The sequence below is a fragment of the Protopterus annectens genome, chromosome 8.part0, assembly GCF_019279795.1.
Source record: "Protopterus annectens isolate FY-2018-M chromosome 8.part0, PAN1.0, whole genome shotgun sequence".
Lineage (NCBI taxonomy): Eukaryota > Metazoa > Chordata > Ceratodontiformes > Protopteridae > Protopterus > Protopterus annectens.
The window spans coordinates 1,302,713,013-1,302,727,304 of NC_056741.1; the positions used below are offsets into that span (position 1 = coordinate 1,302,713,013).

At 41.1% G+C, this 14,292-nt stretch overlaps 1 protein-coding gene across 1 annotated transcript in view; it reads right to left on the reverse strand.

Moving 5' to 3' along the window:
• FAM118B (family with sequence similarity 118 member B) overlaps positions 1–14,292 on the reverse strand; it is a 718,053-nt gene that overhangs the window by 135,472 nt on the left and 568,289 nt on the right. The window contains exon 6 of the mRNA XM_044080824.1: positions 4,424–4,703. Coding sequence (XP_043936759.1) covers positions 4,424–4,703 — 280 coding nt within the window. The remainder of the gene's footprint in view (positions 1–4,423; positions 4,704–14,292) is intronic.

Consider the following 14,292-nt stretch of genomic DNA (forward strand, 5'->3'; position numbering starts at 1 on the left):
ATGCCCCACCTTTGTGTAAAGGGATGACAGTGGATGTCCTCAATGCAGATGGGATGAAGCCAGTACTCAAGCTTTGGTTGAATAGGGTGCCTAATGGTGCTGCAAGTTCCTGCCTGAGTTCATGTAGGATGCAGCTTGGGATGTTATCGGGTCCCATGGAGGCTGTATTTTTTGCTTTTGCGAGAGCAGTGATGACCTATTCCCTAGATATAAGGGGAAGGGGGCAGGTACTGGGGATGTCCTGATTTACTGATGGGGGCAGACAGAGGGGTAAAGCTTTTTCTGAATCTGTCAGCCAGCAAGTTTGTTATATCTATGGCATTTGTATATGTGGTGTCCTTGACCACCAGTTCTGAACAGATCTGGGTGCTTCCTTTGAGGTTGCAGACATATGTGAAGAAGGCCTTATGATTGTCTCTAGTAGATGTCACCAATTTGGACTCGAAAGTTGCTTTGGAGGATTTCACTAGTGCTCTTAATTGCTTGTTCAGATTAAGGAGATATTGCTTCCAATTGGGCACCTCTCCTTCTTGGTCTCAGACAGCAATTTTTTTCCTTTTGTTATAGAGTTTATTTATTGCAGATGTCCACCAGACAGGTTTACTCTTCCTTGCAGGGGATGATTTAGTCCTGTCGGGTATTCATGATTCCATGCATCTATATAGATGCTTGTATAGTGCTTTGGTGTAGTTTTGGATATTGGTGCCAGTTCCTACAGAGAGGAAGGTGGCTGTGAAGCTGTTTATACCATCCCTCAGGAGGCTGTAATCAGCTTTAGAGAAGTTTTTATGTCTGATCCTAGCTAGAGGGGGGTTTGGGGAGATGGTGATTTTGAAAGTGACTGCTTTGTGGTCGGATCTTACCAGGGAGGATGATATTATAGGGAAGCTGCAGAGGTTACTCATGTTGATTAATACCAAGTCCAAGATATTATCATCTCTTGTGGGGGTATTGACAGCTTTTTCAAGGCATTTGCATTGACAAAATCAAGGAATCTCTGGGCATTTGTGTTCTGGCATGAGTAGTTCTTCCAATCTATGTTTGGGAAGTTAAAGTCATCCAGGATCAGGGTAAAGGGTTGAATCTTGATAGATTCAAACAGGTCCAAATAGGCAGATTGGGCATCTTGAGTCAGATTTGGGGGCCGGTAGCTAGCTATGATTTAAATAGGGGTCCTGTCAATGGTTAACTGCAACTGGGATGTCTCCTGTGCATTATACTGTTTGACCAGCCTGGAGCTGTGTATGTCTTTAATGTATATTGAAACTCCACCTCCTTTGGCTTTACTGCCCATAGTTTGGGGTCTAAATGTATGACAGGATGATTAACCAGGAAGGCTGGGGTGCTCTCCACAGCTTTGAATCAGGTTTCTGTGACTGCTCAGATGTCAGCATTTTCCAGGGTTAGGAATGCTTGCAGTGAATGCAGTTTCATGTTTAGACTCCTAGTGTTTAGCAGCATAACTTTTAATTGGTGTTTTGTTGAAATTTCTATGATGATAGTTTTAACCTCATCACTTTTCCTAAAAAAAGGCACTATAGGGGAGGCAAGAGCCTTTGCCAGAAGCCTGAAGCCCAGGAGAGACAGAGGCAGGCCATCTCTCGTAAAGCATCATGGCCTGTTGATCATATCTTCCCAGGCTGTCAGGCACTGGATCCTCCTGGAATGACACCAGAAACTAAGTCAATTGTTAAAGTCAATAATTTTCTGTTTGTATTGAGGCATCATTTCAGGGGTGGCCATGGTGGTGCAGCGGTTAGCGTTGCCACCTCACAGCAAGAGGTTCTCTGGTTCGATTCTCAGCTGGGGTGCCTTCTGTGCGGAGTCTGCATGTCCTCCCTATGGTCCTGTGGGTTTCCTCCAGGTGCTCTGGTTTCCTCCCACATCCCAAAGACATGCTGTAGGTGGATTGGATACTCTAAATTGGCCCTAGATGTGAGTGTGTGCGTGTGTGTGCCTTCAGTGGAAGGTTGGGTGCCAGGCTGGCAACTCAACACCATAAAACTCCACTGCCACTCATGAGTGGACAGGTGATCTGCTGTGGCGACCCCTAACTGGGAATGCTGCTTAAGGCTAGGGACATACCTGCCTGGGACACATAATCAGTGAGCTCAATCACATCTCTCTTCATATTGTCCAGACAGGTACGTCTCAAGTAATTTACGCCAACATGGACTATGACAGAGTCATAACAGTACCTGTTGAAAGACTTGAGTGCATATGTAATGTGTCAGATTTTGGCACCTGACAGACAACTAACCATGACTTTCTCCTTATCCAGCCTGGTGAGAGCCACATCTGTGTGTCTCACAATGAAGTCTCCTATGACTAATATGTTGGGTTTATGGTGAAGCCTTAGTGGCTGTGAGGCACATGCATGTGGACTATGCATGGTATGTTGTGTGGAGGGCTGTGGAGATCACGTGTGTTTTGCCTAGGAGGTCTCCTTTGTTTGGGTATGTTTATGTGGAGGACCTCCGCATATGTAGATGTGTGCTGTGTAGGTGTGGGTGGTGTTTGAGACGTAGTGACTGTGTTGACAACCTTTTCGGTGCCAGATATACTGGCTTGACGGGGAGAGAGGTTGGACTCTAGGTTCCTAATGTAATTGCCTCTCACAAATTGTGTTCCTAGGTGGTAGTAGTAGTAGTAGTAGTAGTAGTAGTAGTAGTAGTAGTAGTAGTAGTAGTAGGTGGTTGTCTGTGTACATGAGGCAGTTGCTACACTGTCTCAGGATGCCCATATCAACTAGACTGCCAGGAGAAACTGTAGGAAATTGTCCATCCATATTTGACAAAATCTGAGGGAGAAAGGCCAGGGAGAGCTAAGGGGTGGGCCTAAAGCCCAAGTGCTTAAACCAAAAACTAAGAGCTTAGAATAACACTTAATTTAGATAAGCTATAAACAAGCAGTAATAAATGCAACAGAAAAGATGCAGTTGAACACTTTAGAGAACAGGCAGCAAGTAGCAGGAAAAAACAAAGCAAGATGAAGTAACAGATTAGTAGGAAGAAACACAAATTAGAAAAATATAAGCAGCCGAACAAAGCAAAGTGTTTATATATATATATATATATATATATATATATATATATATATATATATATATATATAAAGTACAAAAGGGAGAGAGCAGGAACAGAAGATAATTCAAGGTTAAGGGACTAAGAGGTTTGGCCTTCCCAAATGATCTCTGTGTTTGGTAGAATGAGCTAAAGAGATGGAACTGGGAGGAGTGTCCCAGATCAAGTTTACAGTAGGGGCGGGCAACTACAAAAGCCCCCAACTTTAAGAACACAGCAGCAATACGGTGGGAGGGTGGGAGAAAAAAAAGTTTCAGCACAGATCAGTAAACAGAATTCTGCCAGCAAATACATAAATAATTCAGTCAAGTAAAACAGTTAAAGTGCCAAAAATATACTTATCAGTTCTATATTTCCAGATTGTTTGAGACGCACTCTCAGTCAGAACACAAGGAGATTCTAGCAATGATATGCAGGAATTTACAAAAAGGCAATATTTTTATACCAGTAAGACAAAAGCCAAGCCTTGAGACAATTGAATAACACAAAAGCTGTGATACAGAATTGTTTGTGAGTAACCCACTATTTTACTATGCTTTTATACGTTTGAATTTTGTACCATTTTTACCATAACCACATTTATTTCCTGCATATATACACTTTGAAAGATCCATGATCCAGGGCAATAATATGTTTTTATTTTTGCCTATGGTCCAGTCTGCAACTGGAATGGATCCACTTTCAATCAGCCTGCTTATCCAATTAACAAAGAAATAAACAGAAATAAATAATCAAATAGGCTCACTGTTAAACTTACATATGGTTTCATTTATATAATCAAGCATCATGTTTCGTGTTTGAATTTGGAATGAACTCTTTATATTTATGTACTGTATACTGCCACACTATTACCTTTTTATTTATGGGATGAGCCTGAAAATGGTCCATGTAGATCAGTGCCCTAACCTGGTTAACAAATGGTAAACAAAGATATAAATAAGCTTGATGCCAAAAGGACAATGTTGCTGAGGCTACTTGGCCATACGATGTTATATCCTAAAAATTCATTACAGGACAGCTACAGATAGGCTGTATGCCCTTTGAACTTGATACTCACTCATGTTAGGGTAGAGCAGTTGCAGGCACTACTCATCCTTACAATACTGCAAACTCTAATAATTAACGGCAGAGTTCTGGTCCTAATGATGAGTACTGTAAGCAAAAAATATACAACTACGATGACAGGTCAGTACCATATACTAATTTACTCAGCCCAGACAAAGCAACATGTGAGACTATAGTCAATTATCATTAAGAGGAACACATACATTTATATTTGTTGAGAAATCAAAGCAAACCATTTTCAGCCTTTTTAAAATGCAATATGACACAAAAAATACCTGCTCTTGAACATATTTCATCTACTAGCCTCTTGAAGTATTCTGGTAGGTCAGAGTACTGTTCTCCATAAGAAATTACTTTAATTCCCTTGTCTAGCATGTCTTCCCGAAGTTTTTTAAATCCATCCACATCTTCTCTCCTTACTAGCATGAAATGTTCCAGGTCAGATTTGTGTTTGACAGCTTCCAAAAATAGTGCCTGAAAAGTGGTGTCATCTACTGTCCGTCCACATCCCAAAAAAAGGAATGACTTGTTTTCATACAGCTTCTGAATCTCCCGCTTAAAGGAAATAAAACAAGTGATGTCATAACTAAGAAAGTTGTTGTTGATTTTCACCCACTGCATAACTATGTACATCATTGGTATAAATGGAAATGTCTAACAAATCTAATTACCTAACAAACATATTACAAATCAAAGAATATTTGTGAAAGCTCTAATTCTTGGATAACAAATAAAAAAAAATCCCTTCATCTAAAAATACTGATAACACCTGCAAAAGAGAATCAGTATTTTGAGATGCTGTGCTTGTCACAAGATACTTTCAAATCAGAAACAGCCATCAAGAGAAGTATTACTAATCAGCTTTCCTAAAAAAATAATTTTGTCTTTATTATGGAAGAAATGGTACTTTGTGACATATCCTTTACATCATCTGCCTCTTAGGATCAGTACCTTCCAATCAAATGCAAATCACCACAAAACTAGGAGATGCCAAAAGATAATGATATATAATCCGTTAACACTACAATTGTATTTGGTATCCGACAATTTTACATTAAACTATGATGTTTGTCTCTATCTAAATCAGAAGAGGTACAAAACTGTGTTACAGAAAGGATTATGTTGCTCGTTTGATGGGGGTGATTCCTCTTTTCCTTTTTTGAGACCTGTAATTTTTTTTTCTCTTTGTATAAGAAGTAAAAACAGTAAGCAGTTGTACAATATATCAAAGTACTTTATTCCTACTGAGGGCTAACAATGAGAACTAACTGCTCAATAAATTGTGCTGAGGTATAACCACTTAAAAAGAATTAGGCATTGTGAAATAATATTCTTCTCAAGATCCCTTAAGGTTTGTGTCAGACATTTGGCAACTTAACATATAGGGCTAAGATAATGACTTCCTTATGGGCTTCATCTTTAAACCTGGGTTTGATTTCTACAGTTTCTGACAAGTTACTTAAACAGACAGTGTTCCTTACTCATCCTTAAAAGCAATTTTTCCAAACACCAATGACCCTGGACAAAATGTGTCAGTAACTAGGACTGCATTAGCAGAATATTTTCTGAAAAAAAAATAAAGTACAACATTCCTTGAACACTAAAAAAATAATTGATTACAACTTTTAAAAATGCATGTACATTAACATTACAGAGACAGTAGAAATGCAACAATCACCTATGAAAAATCTCTTACCAGAGCAATGGCATATTTATTTATTTATTTTGTTTACCAGCATACTACAGAGATCACAACAGACCATTTGAAAGCATAGCCCAAGTAAAGAAATTTGCACTAAAAATAAAACAGAAAAAAATCACAATAATCCCAGAAGACAGGGAATTCCATAGACAATTGAAAGAATATATAAATATTATTAACAAAGTACAAAAAGAAATGTAGATTAATTTTAGTAGTAAGTATGAGAAGGAAGCAGCAAGTAAGATCAGAGGGTCAAAGTAAAAGTGATGTAGGTGATGAGGGAGTTAGGTGATGTATCCAGTGGAAAAGCACTGTAGAAAATATACTCGGTACTGCCACAGATATAACAAGGATGGGGCAAAGGGAATGTCTGTCTCAGATGCATGCTATTAGGAACTGCAATTATTACTGCAGTTGTGCCACTCAGTCTCTGCAAGCAGTATTGGCAATTATGTAAAACTTCACGGTTAGCATTGCCGCCTCACAGCAAGAGGTTCTCCGGTTCGATTCTCGGCTCGGGTGCCTTCTGTGCGGAGTCTGCATGTCCGCCCTGTGGTCATATGGGTTTCCTCTGGGTGCTCCGGTTTCCTCCCACATCCCAAAGACATGCTGTAGGTGGATTGGACACTTTAAATTGGCCCTAGGTGTGAGTGCATGCATGTGTGTGCCTTCTGTGGAAGGTTGAGCACCGACCGGGCTGGCAACTCGACACCGTAAAAAACTCCATTGCCAATCATGAGCGGACAGGTGATCCACTGTGGCGACCCCTAACTGGGAAAAGCCGAAAGAAGAAGTCACAATTATGAAATGTGGCTGCTTAAATGACAGTTGGTGTTTGCACTAGGAATTGTAGCAAGGAGCTAGTACAGAAATGTAGCTGGCTCAACTATCCTGAGATAGTACCACAATCAAGTGAAGAGCAAAAAAAAAGTCTACTCCTTCTACTGGCAAACTAACAAGGTGGCCAGATACAAGACCCCCCCCCCCCGCACCATTTCTGCTTTCTATCCCTACCCTCCTACCTCTCGTTTTAGTAAAAAAAAGTTTTTCTGTTTAAATGTAGCAAACAGTTGCTACAATTTATACCATGCACAGAGTGCCATGGCACTAAAGTTTTAGTTAAAAAAAAAGAAATATTTTCTCTTTTAAACTGTATCAGTTGCTTCCTACAAATGTAGCAAGTAGCTACTTCAGTTTATTTCCTGCATGGAGTGCTACAGCACTCAGGTTTCAGTTGTTTTTTTTTCTTTTTTACTTTTAGACTGAAGCAAACTACTTGCTACAATGTAGCAAGCAGTTGCTACAATTTAGACCACACACAGAACATTGTAGCACTTTGGTTTGACAAAAAATGCAATGCTGGATTTTAAAGACTGTATTTCACTGAAGAGTGATCAGGAGTTGGGATGATGGATTGGATGGCCAATCACGCCCCCTAACACTATGTGCTTGGGGCAGTTCCCCCCTTCACCCCCACCCTAGCTAAACTACTGTGCTGGTATAAGTGTTTGATATATTTTAGCACAGAAGTTTTAAAAAATGGTATTATGCTGATACATAACAGCTCTTTGCCTATCCCGAAGAAGCTTTTTTTTAATACAGTCATTGAATTGTAGCAAGAAGCTATCATAGCTCTTTGCTACAGTTTAGCAGACGTGGGAACAAAGTGCCATTTTGTACAACATACTGGACATACTGAATGTTTCTTTGCAAAGCAGAAAATCTTTTTTTTCTTTGATTCTTAACTTTGAGAGGGCATTTTTTTTTTGGTCATCAACTTAAATCTGAAACGTGGAGGCACCTAATCAGGGATATTACTCAGTGTATCAATCAGTCCTTTATTGCTATGAATCGTGCACCCCAGATAGTGCAGACCACAGCTGAAAGTATAGTATGGCACAAAGGAAGTCTGAAATAGACTCATTTCATTTAATTTAAACTTCTACAATGTGCATTAACATTTTGAACTGAACTATCTGATTAACGTGCCAATGAAACACCACTGTAATTACCACAACAATGACTCAATCAACAGTAGAAAATACACAACTTAAAATCATCTAAGCAACATGTAAAATAAATTGTAACATGCCCCTTAAAATCCTAGCAGAGAAAAATGGATGTTACCTTTTTTATTACTTTTGGGATAAGTTATTTTTAATTGTACAGTTCCTGTATGACTTATCTTTAATGTCTTCTGCATGCTAACTGTTCTATAGAATGTGAGGGGTGAAGAATGGCTGTCAGAAGGGAAGAGAAGGTTTTGTTGGCAAGTTTCCAGTACAGACTAGTTTTGATCACTGGCGACCTGTATTTTACAGAAGTCTAAACTAAAGTTTCTATTACTGAAAATGTGGGTTTGTGTTGTTTATTTCCAACCATGTGGATGTAAAAATACAGCAAACCTTTGTATTTTCAGAAAAGAAAAGAGTTGCACAAACATACTGTCAATACAAAATATATTGTTAGTTGTTGTTGTTGTGTCTTTCGGCTTTTCCCGGTTAGGGGTCGCCACAGCGGAACTCCAGTCCGCTAATGATTGGCAGTTGATTTTTATGTGCTGAGATGACAGCCCTAACGCACAACCTTCAATGAAGGTACACCCATTCACGCATATCTCCACGCAGAAGACGCTCTAGCTGAGAGTCGAACCGGTCAGCATCTTATTGTGAGGCGACAACTGTTAGTATGCCTACTAAAAGGACAAGCGTGGTGTGCTATAATCAGCAGTGCATGTAACTCTGTAAAAGCAAGTCCACACACACTTATATAAAGTGACTGGAAATGTAGGAAGCAGTTCTGTCTGTGCTACTTATAAAGTGTCTTCAATGCTGTCAGCTCTGTGGTACAGAGGGATGAAGCCTTGATGACCTGCCACTGACCAGTAATCTGCCCACTGGAGTAGCAGACATGGGATGATGGTAGTGAGTTGTTAATGTAAACTTGCCCATTCCAAGGAGAGAGGAGCAGGTAGGGCTGCAATTGTACTGACAAAAAAGCATAGCTTGTATGTACTGGGTACATGTTAGAAGCAACTGGGCTATGTGAGGTATAACTGACACACAGCACACATATAGCTGGAGTCAGACAACAGGCGGGCCAATATTTTCAGCCAAACTTTTTGCTGCTTTTGAGTTAAGGCTCAGTCAAGAAACCTTAATGGCTGGCTGCATACCAATCTCCCATGATCAGCACTCACATTACAAGGAATAAATAGGGCAAATGGGTCACAGAAGGGCTGATGACTTGTTGACAGTAGACATAAAATTATATTATCAAAGAAACAAAGTAGTTTCAATACAGTTATAGTCTCCATGTCTCTTTCTCCAAACACAAAGGAAAAAGTGGTGAATTTATTACTGCTCAATATCTGAGTTGTCTGGCTTCTGCTACATACCTACAATCAACTGCATTACTAGCTGAGTTAAGTACAAACTTGCAGTGTTAAAGATTGTACTGCATTTTATTTTTATGTGTATTTAATTGTTTCACTGAATATTTTGGTCTGTGTCTGTCTGTAGTTATTTATTTTTCTATTTAATTGTTTCATAGAATACTGTGGTCTCTCTCTGTCTCTGCACTTAGTTTTCTGCCCACCCTCCCTGTTCTTGTTCTGGTATTAATCTTGGTGGCTTTGGAATTACCCACCCCTCCTGTAAATTTGTGTTTGAACACTCCTCCTGGGCCTATCTCATTTTCTCACTCAACCAAGTATAGTGAGATCATATTTTGACTTCAGACACTCCTACCAGTCCCGTCTGTTCAGCTCTATCCCAGCTCTATTCCAGTCTAGTGTCACTAGCTCATTCTACCTAATACAGAGAGAACATTTGTGAAGGGCAAGCCACTTAGGTCCTTAATTTTAAATTATCTTCTATTTCTCCTTTCTCCCTTTCCACTTTCCAAACAAAAAAAAATTCTAAGCTTGTTTCCTGCCTTTCCTGCACCTAGTCTAGTCCAATGCTATATCCAGGACTATTTGTAAGCTTCTGAGCCCCCAAAGCCTTTCTGTGTTGGAAGGAAGCCTTCTAGCCTATTAGTGGGAGTGGTAAGCACTAGGTAATCTATATACCACAAGAGTGGTTTCTGGTCCAGAAATTGTAGTTTATTGGCTGTTTGGGCCATTTTTCCATCTCTTTCAACTTTCTGGTTTAAAAGCCTGCATTTGGGCTTGTTTCCCACCTTTCCTGTAACTAGTCTAGTCCAGATACAGATTTGCTGTATCCAGGACTGTTTGTAAGCTTCTGAGTCCCCTAAGCCTTTCTGTGTTGGAGGAAAGCATTCTAGCTTATCAGTGGGAGTGGTAAGAACTAGGTAGCCTATCTATCACGAGATCCAGGTACAGATTCTTAGTTTTAGCACTTGAATTTGCTTATTCGTGCTCAGCACTTGTTCAGAACTTGTTGTTAGCACTAAATAAGCTACAAATTACTACAGCACTCAACCTTCCTCTTTACCTAGAGGAAAACAGTTTTTGTACTTACTTTCCTCACTTGCTTAGAGAAAAACAGTTCTTATACTCACTTTCCTCACTTGTCTAGCAGAAAGTAGTTTTTTATTCAGGCATGTCCAAGGGTCAGCTCCCAGTGTTCTCTCCTGTCTATCTGATGAATCTGGACATCTTGAGGCAATGTAGCAATTGCCTCATGTACACAGACAACTCTCTCCTCCTACCACCCAACACCACAACCTGTAAGAGATGCACTTATCTAGCCAAACTGGAGGTAAAGCTCACTCCAACCAAGACTGAACTTGACAGTCAAGAGGAGAAGGTAAACACTTGCACCACACTACACTCATCACATAGTCCCACTAAACCTACACCACCAAAATCCACACATAAAAACACAAAAACATTCACAGAGGCTCTCAATAACAATCTGCTCAAGCAACAGAGACCTCCAAAGCTGAAACGCAAGCAACCTTCATCCCCCAACACAACCCAAATGACACACAGCCCACAGATTCAGTGTGCCAATAAACCACAGCCCATAAGGCAAACCAACATACCCAACACACTAATCATTGATGTTCCACTCACCAGGCTAAACAAAGAGATGGTTACTGCCAGCTGCGTGTCAGGTGCCAGGATCCGCCATATAACCCATGCACTCAGGTCACTCCACAACAAGTACAAATATGACTGTCATTGTCCATGTTGGTGTGAACGACCTGAGACATATCTCCCTGGACTACATGAAAAGAGACATGGAAGAGCTCTCTGATCTTGTAGCCCAGGCAGGTATGACCCTAGCCCTGAGTAGCATCCTGCCATCGCCCAGAATGATACCGCAGTACAAGGACAAAATGATTGACTTCAACAATTGACTAAGCTTCTGGTGTCATTCTATCCAGTATCTGTCTGCTTGGGACGACATGGTCAACAGACCACGATGCTTTGCCAGAGATGGCCTGCACCTGTCACCCCTGGGATTCCGAATACTGGCTAAGGCTCTTGTTGTCCCTATAGTGCCTTTTTAGGCAAGGTTCAAATGACAAATTCACCACCATAACAGGAACAGGCAAGCAAAAACTGTGGGTAATGCTACTCAGTGCTAGAAGTCTAAATCTCAAAATGCACTCCTTAAAATGGAGAACATCGATATCTGTGCAGTGACTGAGACCTGGTTCAAGGCTCTAGAGAGCACCCCTGCATTAAGGCTACAACTCATACCACACTTTTTGGCCATCTAACCTGGACCAGAACACCAAAGACAGAGGTGTGTCCATATTCATTAAGGATATCCACACCTCTAAGCTAGTTGCTCAGCATAATGCATCTGAGGTTATCCAAGTGCAACTAACTCTGGGCAAAACTGCAATCCAAATTGTAGCTTGCTACAGACCCCCCACCATGCCCCAGGATTCCCACTCCTCTTTTCTTGATATACTGGAAAATATTAGGGTTCAACCAAACATCCTAATAATGGGCGATTTCAACTACCCCAACGTTAACTGGGAAAACTACTAATGTACCAACTCCTTCACTCAACGCTTCCTAGAATTCATAAATTACAAAAAGCACAGGAATCCACAAACCCAAAAAAATCCGATCTCTAGAAGCAAGTAGGACTGATAAAATAACGCTCTTTATTTGAAGAATCACGTTTTCGCTCTGCAGTTGCAAGAGCTTCCTCAGCTAATAACAAATGGTTCTATTTTATTTATTTTATTAATTTGTTATTAGCTGAGGAAGCTCTTGCAACTGCAAGAGCGAAAACGTGATTCTTCAAATAAAGAGCGTTATTTTATCAGTCCTACTTGCTTCTAGAGATCGGATTTTTTTAGAATTCATAAATTCCAATGCCCTGAATCAACTTATCCACACTCCCACCAGGGGCAACAATATCCTAGACCTAGTCATTACCAACATGAGTGACCGATGTTCCACACCTGAAGTCAACTCCTCATTGGTCAGATCAGACTATAAGCTAATCACGCTAGATATCTGCATCCCGCCCCCACCCACCATTAAGGAAACCATGGTAAAAAATTTCTCCAAAGCCAACTTCATGCTTCTTAAGACAGAAGTGGCAAACTTCATGACACCCATGCAGATGGACAGTACAATTACGACTGCTGAATCCTACACAAATGCACTCTATAAGCACTTACAAGAGTGCATGGATCGTTCTATCCCAAACAGAACCAAGACAGTATCCTCCAAAAAAGGAAGTCAATCTGATGGTCCCCTGCCATACACAAACTATACAACAGAAGGAAGAAACTGTTGCAAAAGAAAGTAAAATCCCATGAGTGGAGGAGCACCCTGGTCAGCCTCAGTAAGAAGCTGAGATCCCTTATAAGATCCTCCAAAGCTAGCTACGAAAACAAAATCACCACTGATTCTAAGGGCAACCACAAAGCATTCTAAAGCTATGTCAAGAATCTCAATGGCAACACTCAGAGCTGCTCTGAGTTACAGCACAACAGTACAAAAATTACAGAACCAACTGATATTGCCAACATCCTGGCAGATAGGTTCAGTGCTAACTTTACCCCCCTCTCACCCCCTAAAGGGCCCATATCTATACAGGATGAATGCAGAGTCCCTGTAATCACATCTATGCAGGTAAAAGCTGCACTCTCTAAAACCAAAAACACAGCATCCATGAGACCAGACAACATCCCAGGCTGCGTTTTACACGAACTTCAGAACAAACTGGCTCCCCACCTAAGCACCATGTTCAATCATAGTCTCACATCAGGCTTTGTGCCCACTGAATGGTGCACAGCAACAGTTATCCCACTCCACAAAGCGGGAGCCACCACTGATCCTGGGAGCTATCGCCCTATTAGCCTGACGAGCCTGGAACATATCATCATGGAACTCATAAACAAAGACATTGGTAACCACCAAACTCTGGATCCCACCCAGTTCTGGTTTGTGAAAGGCAGATCGTGCCTTCTGAACCTGATCGACTTCTTTGAGGCAGTCACCAAAGCCATAGACGAAGGTAAGGTGGTTCACACAGCCTACCTTGACCTCACCAAGGCTTTCGACACCATCCTCCATTCTGGAATTATAGCTAAACTCACTAAACTAGGTATAATTCCTACGTCACAAGATGGGTTGCCAACTGGCTCACTGACAGAACCCACAATGTAAAAGTTGCAGACTCCAGATCTGACTTCAAACCAATGACAAGTGAAGTACCACAAGGTTCAGTCCTGGGACCTCTCCTGTTCGGTATCTACTTCTCTGAAGTACAGGCTAACACAGAAGGCCTCTGGCTAATGAAGTTCACAGATGACTGCAAACTAGGAGCCATAGTCGAGTCCCTAAATGATGTGGACATCCTACAGAAGGGCATCACTGAGACAGATGCCTGGTGTCAGAGACATGGCCTCAAGTTCAGTGCCAAAAAGTGCATTGTCATCCCCTTTGGTAAAAACTTTGTACCCATGAACTAGCACATAAATGGCAGTCTACTTAATGCTGAATGTGTGATAAGAGACCTTAGGACCCAGGTGGACAGTAGTTTCTCCTTTGATAATCACATCGCCACAGTCGTCAGGAAATCCTTCTATGTGGGACACCTCATCACAAAAGGGTTCTCATCCAGAAAAAAAGAAGTAATTGTTCCCCTCTACTCGGCACTCATTAGACCCATTATAGAGTACAATGCCCCTTTTGGAATGTACCTCATAAGACATCTGCAGCAGCTGGAAAGGTCACAGAAGTACCTCACAAAGAGGATTACTGGCCTCAAACAGATGCCCTACACTGACCGCCTCAAAAAGCTCCAGCTTTACTTCGTAGCATATCGCCTACTCCGAGGTGATCTCTGCCTAACATATAAAGCTATGTCAAACCCAGAGCTGTTGGACATGCTACACCTAAAGAAATCCCAATCCCTCAGAGCTACACGCTCTAGGGACCTAAACCTTGTCATCACAACAAACAGGACATGCTGGAGGGATAGATTCCTGTCCCAGAGA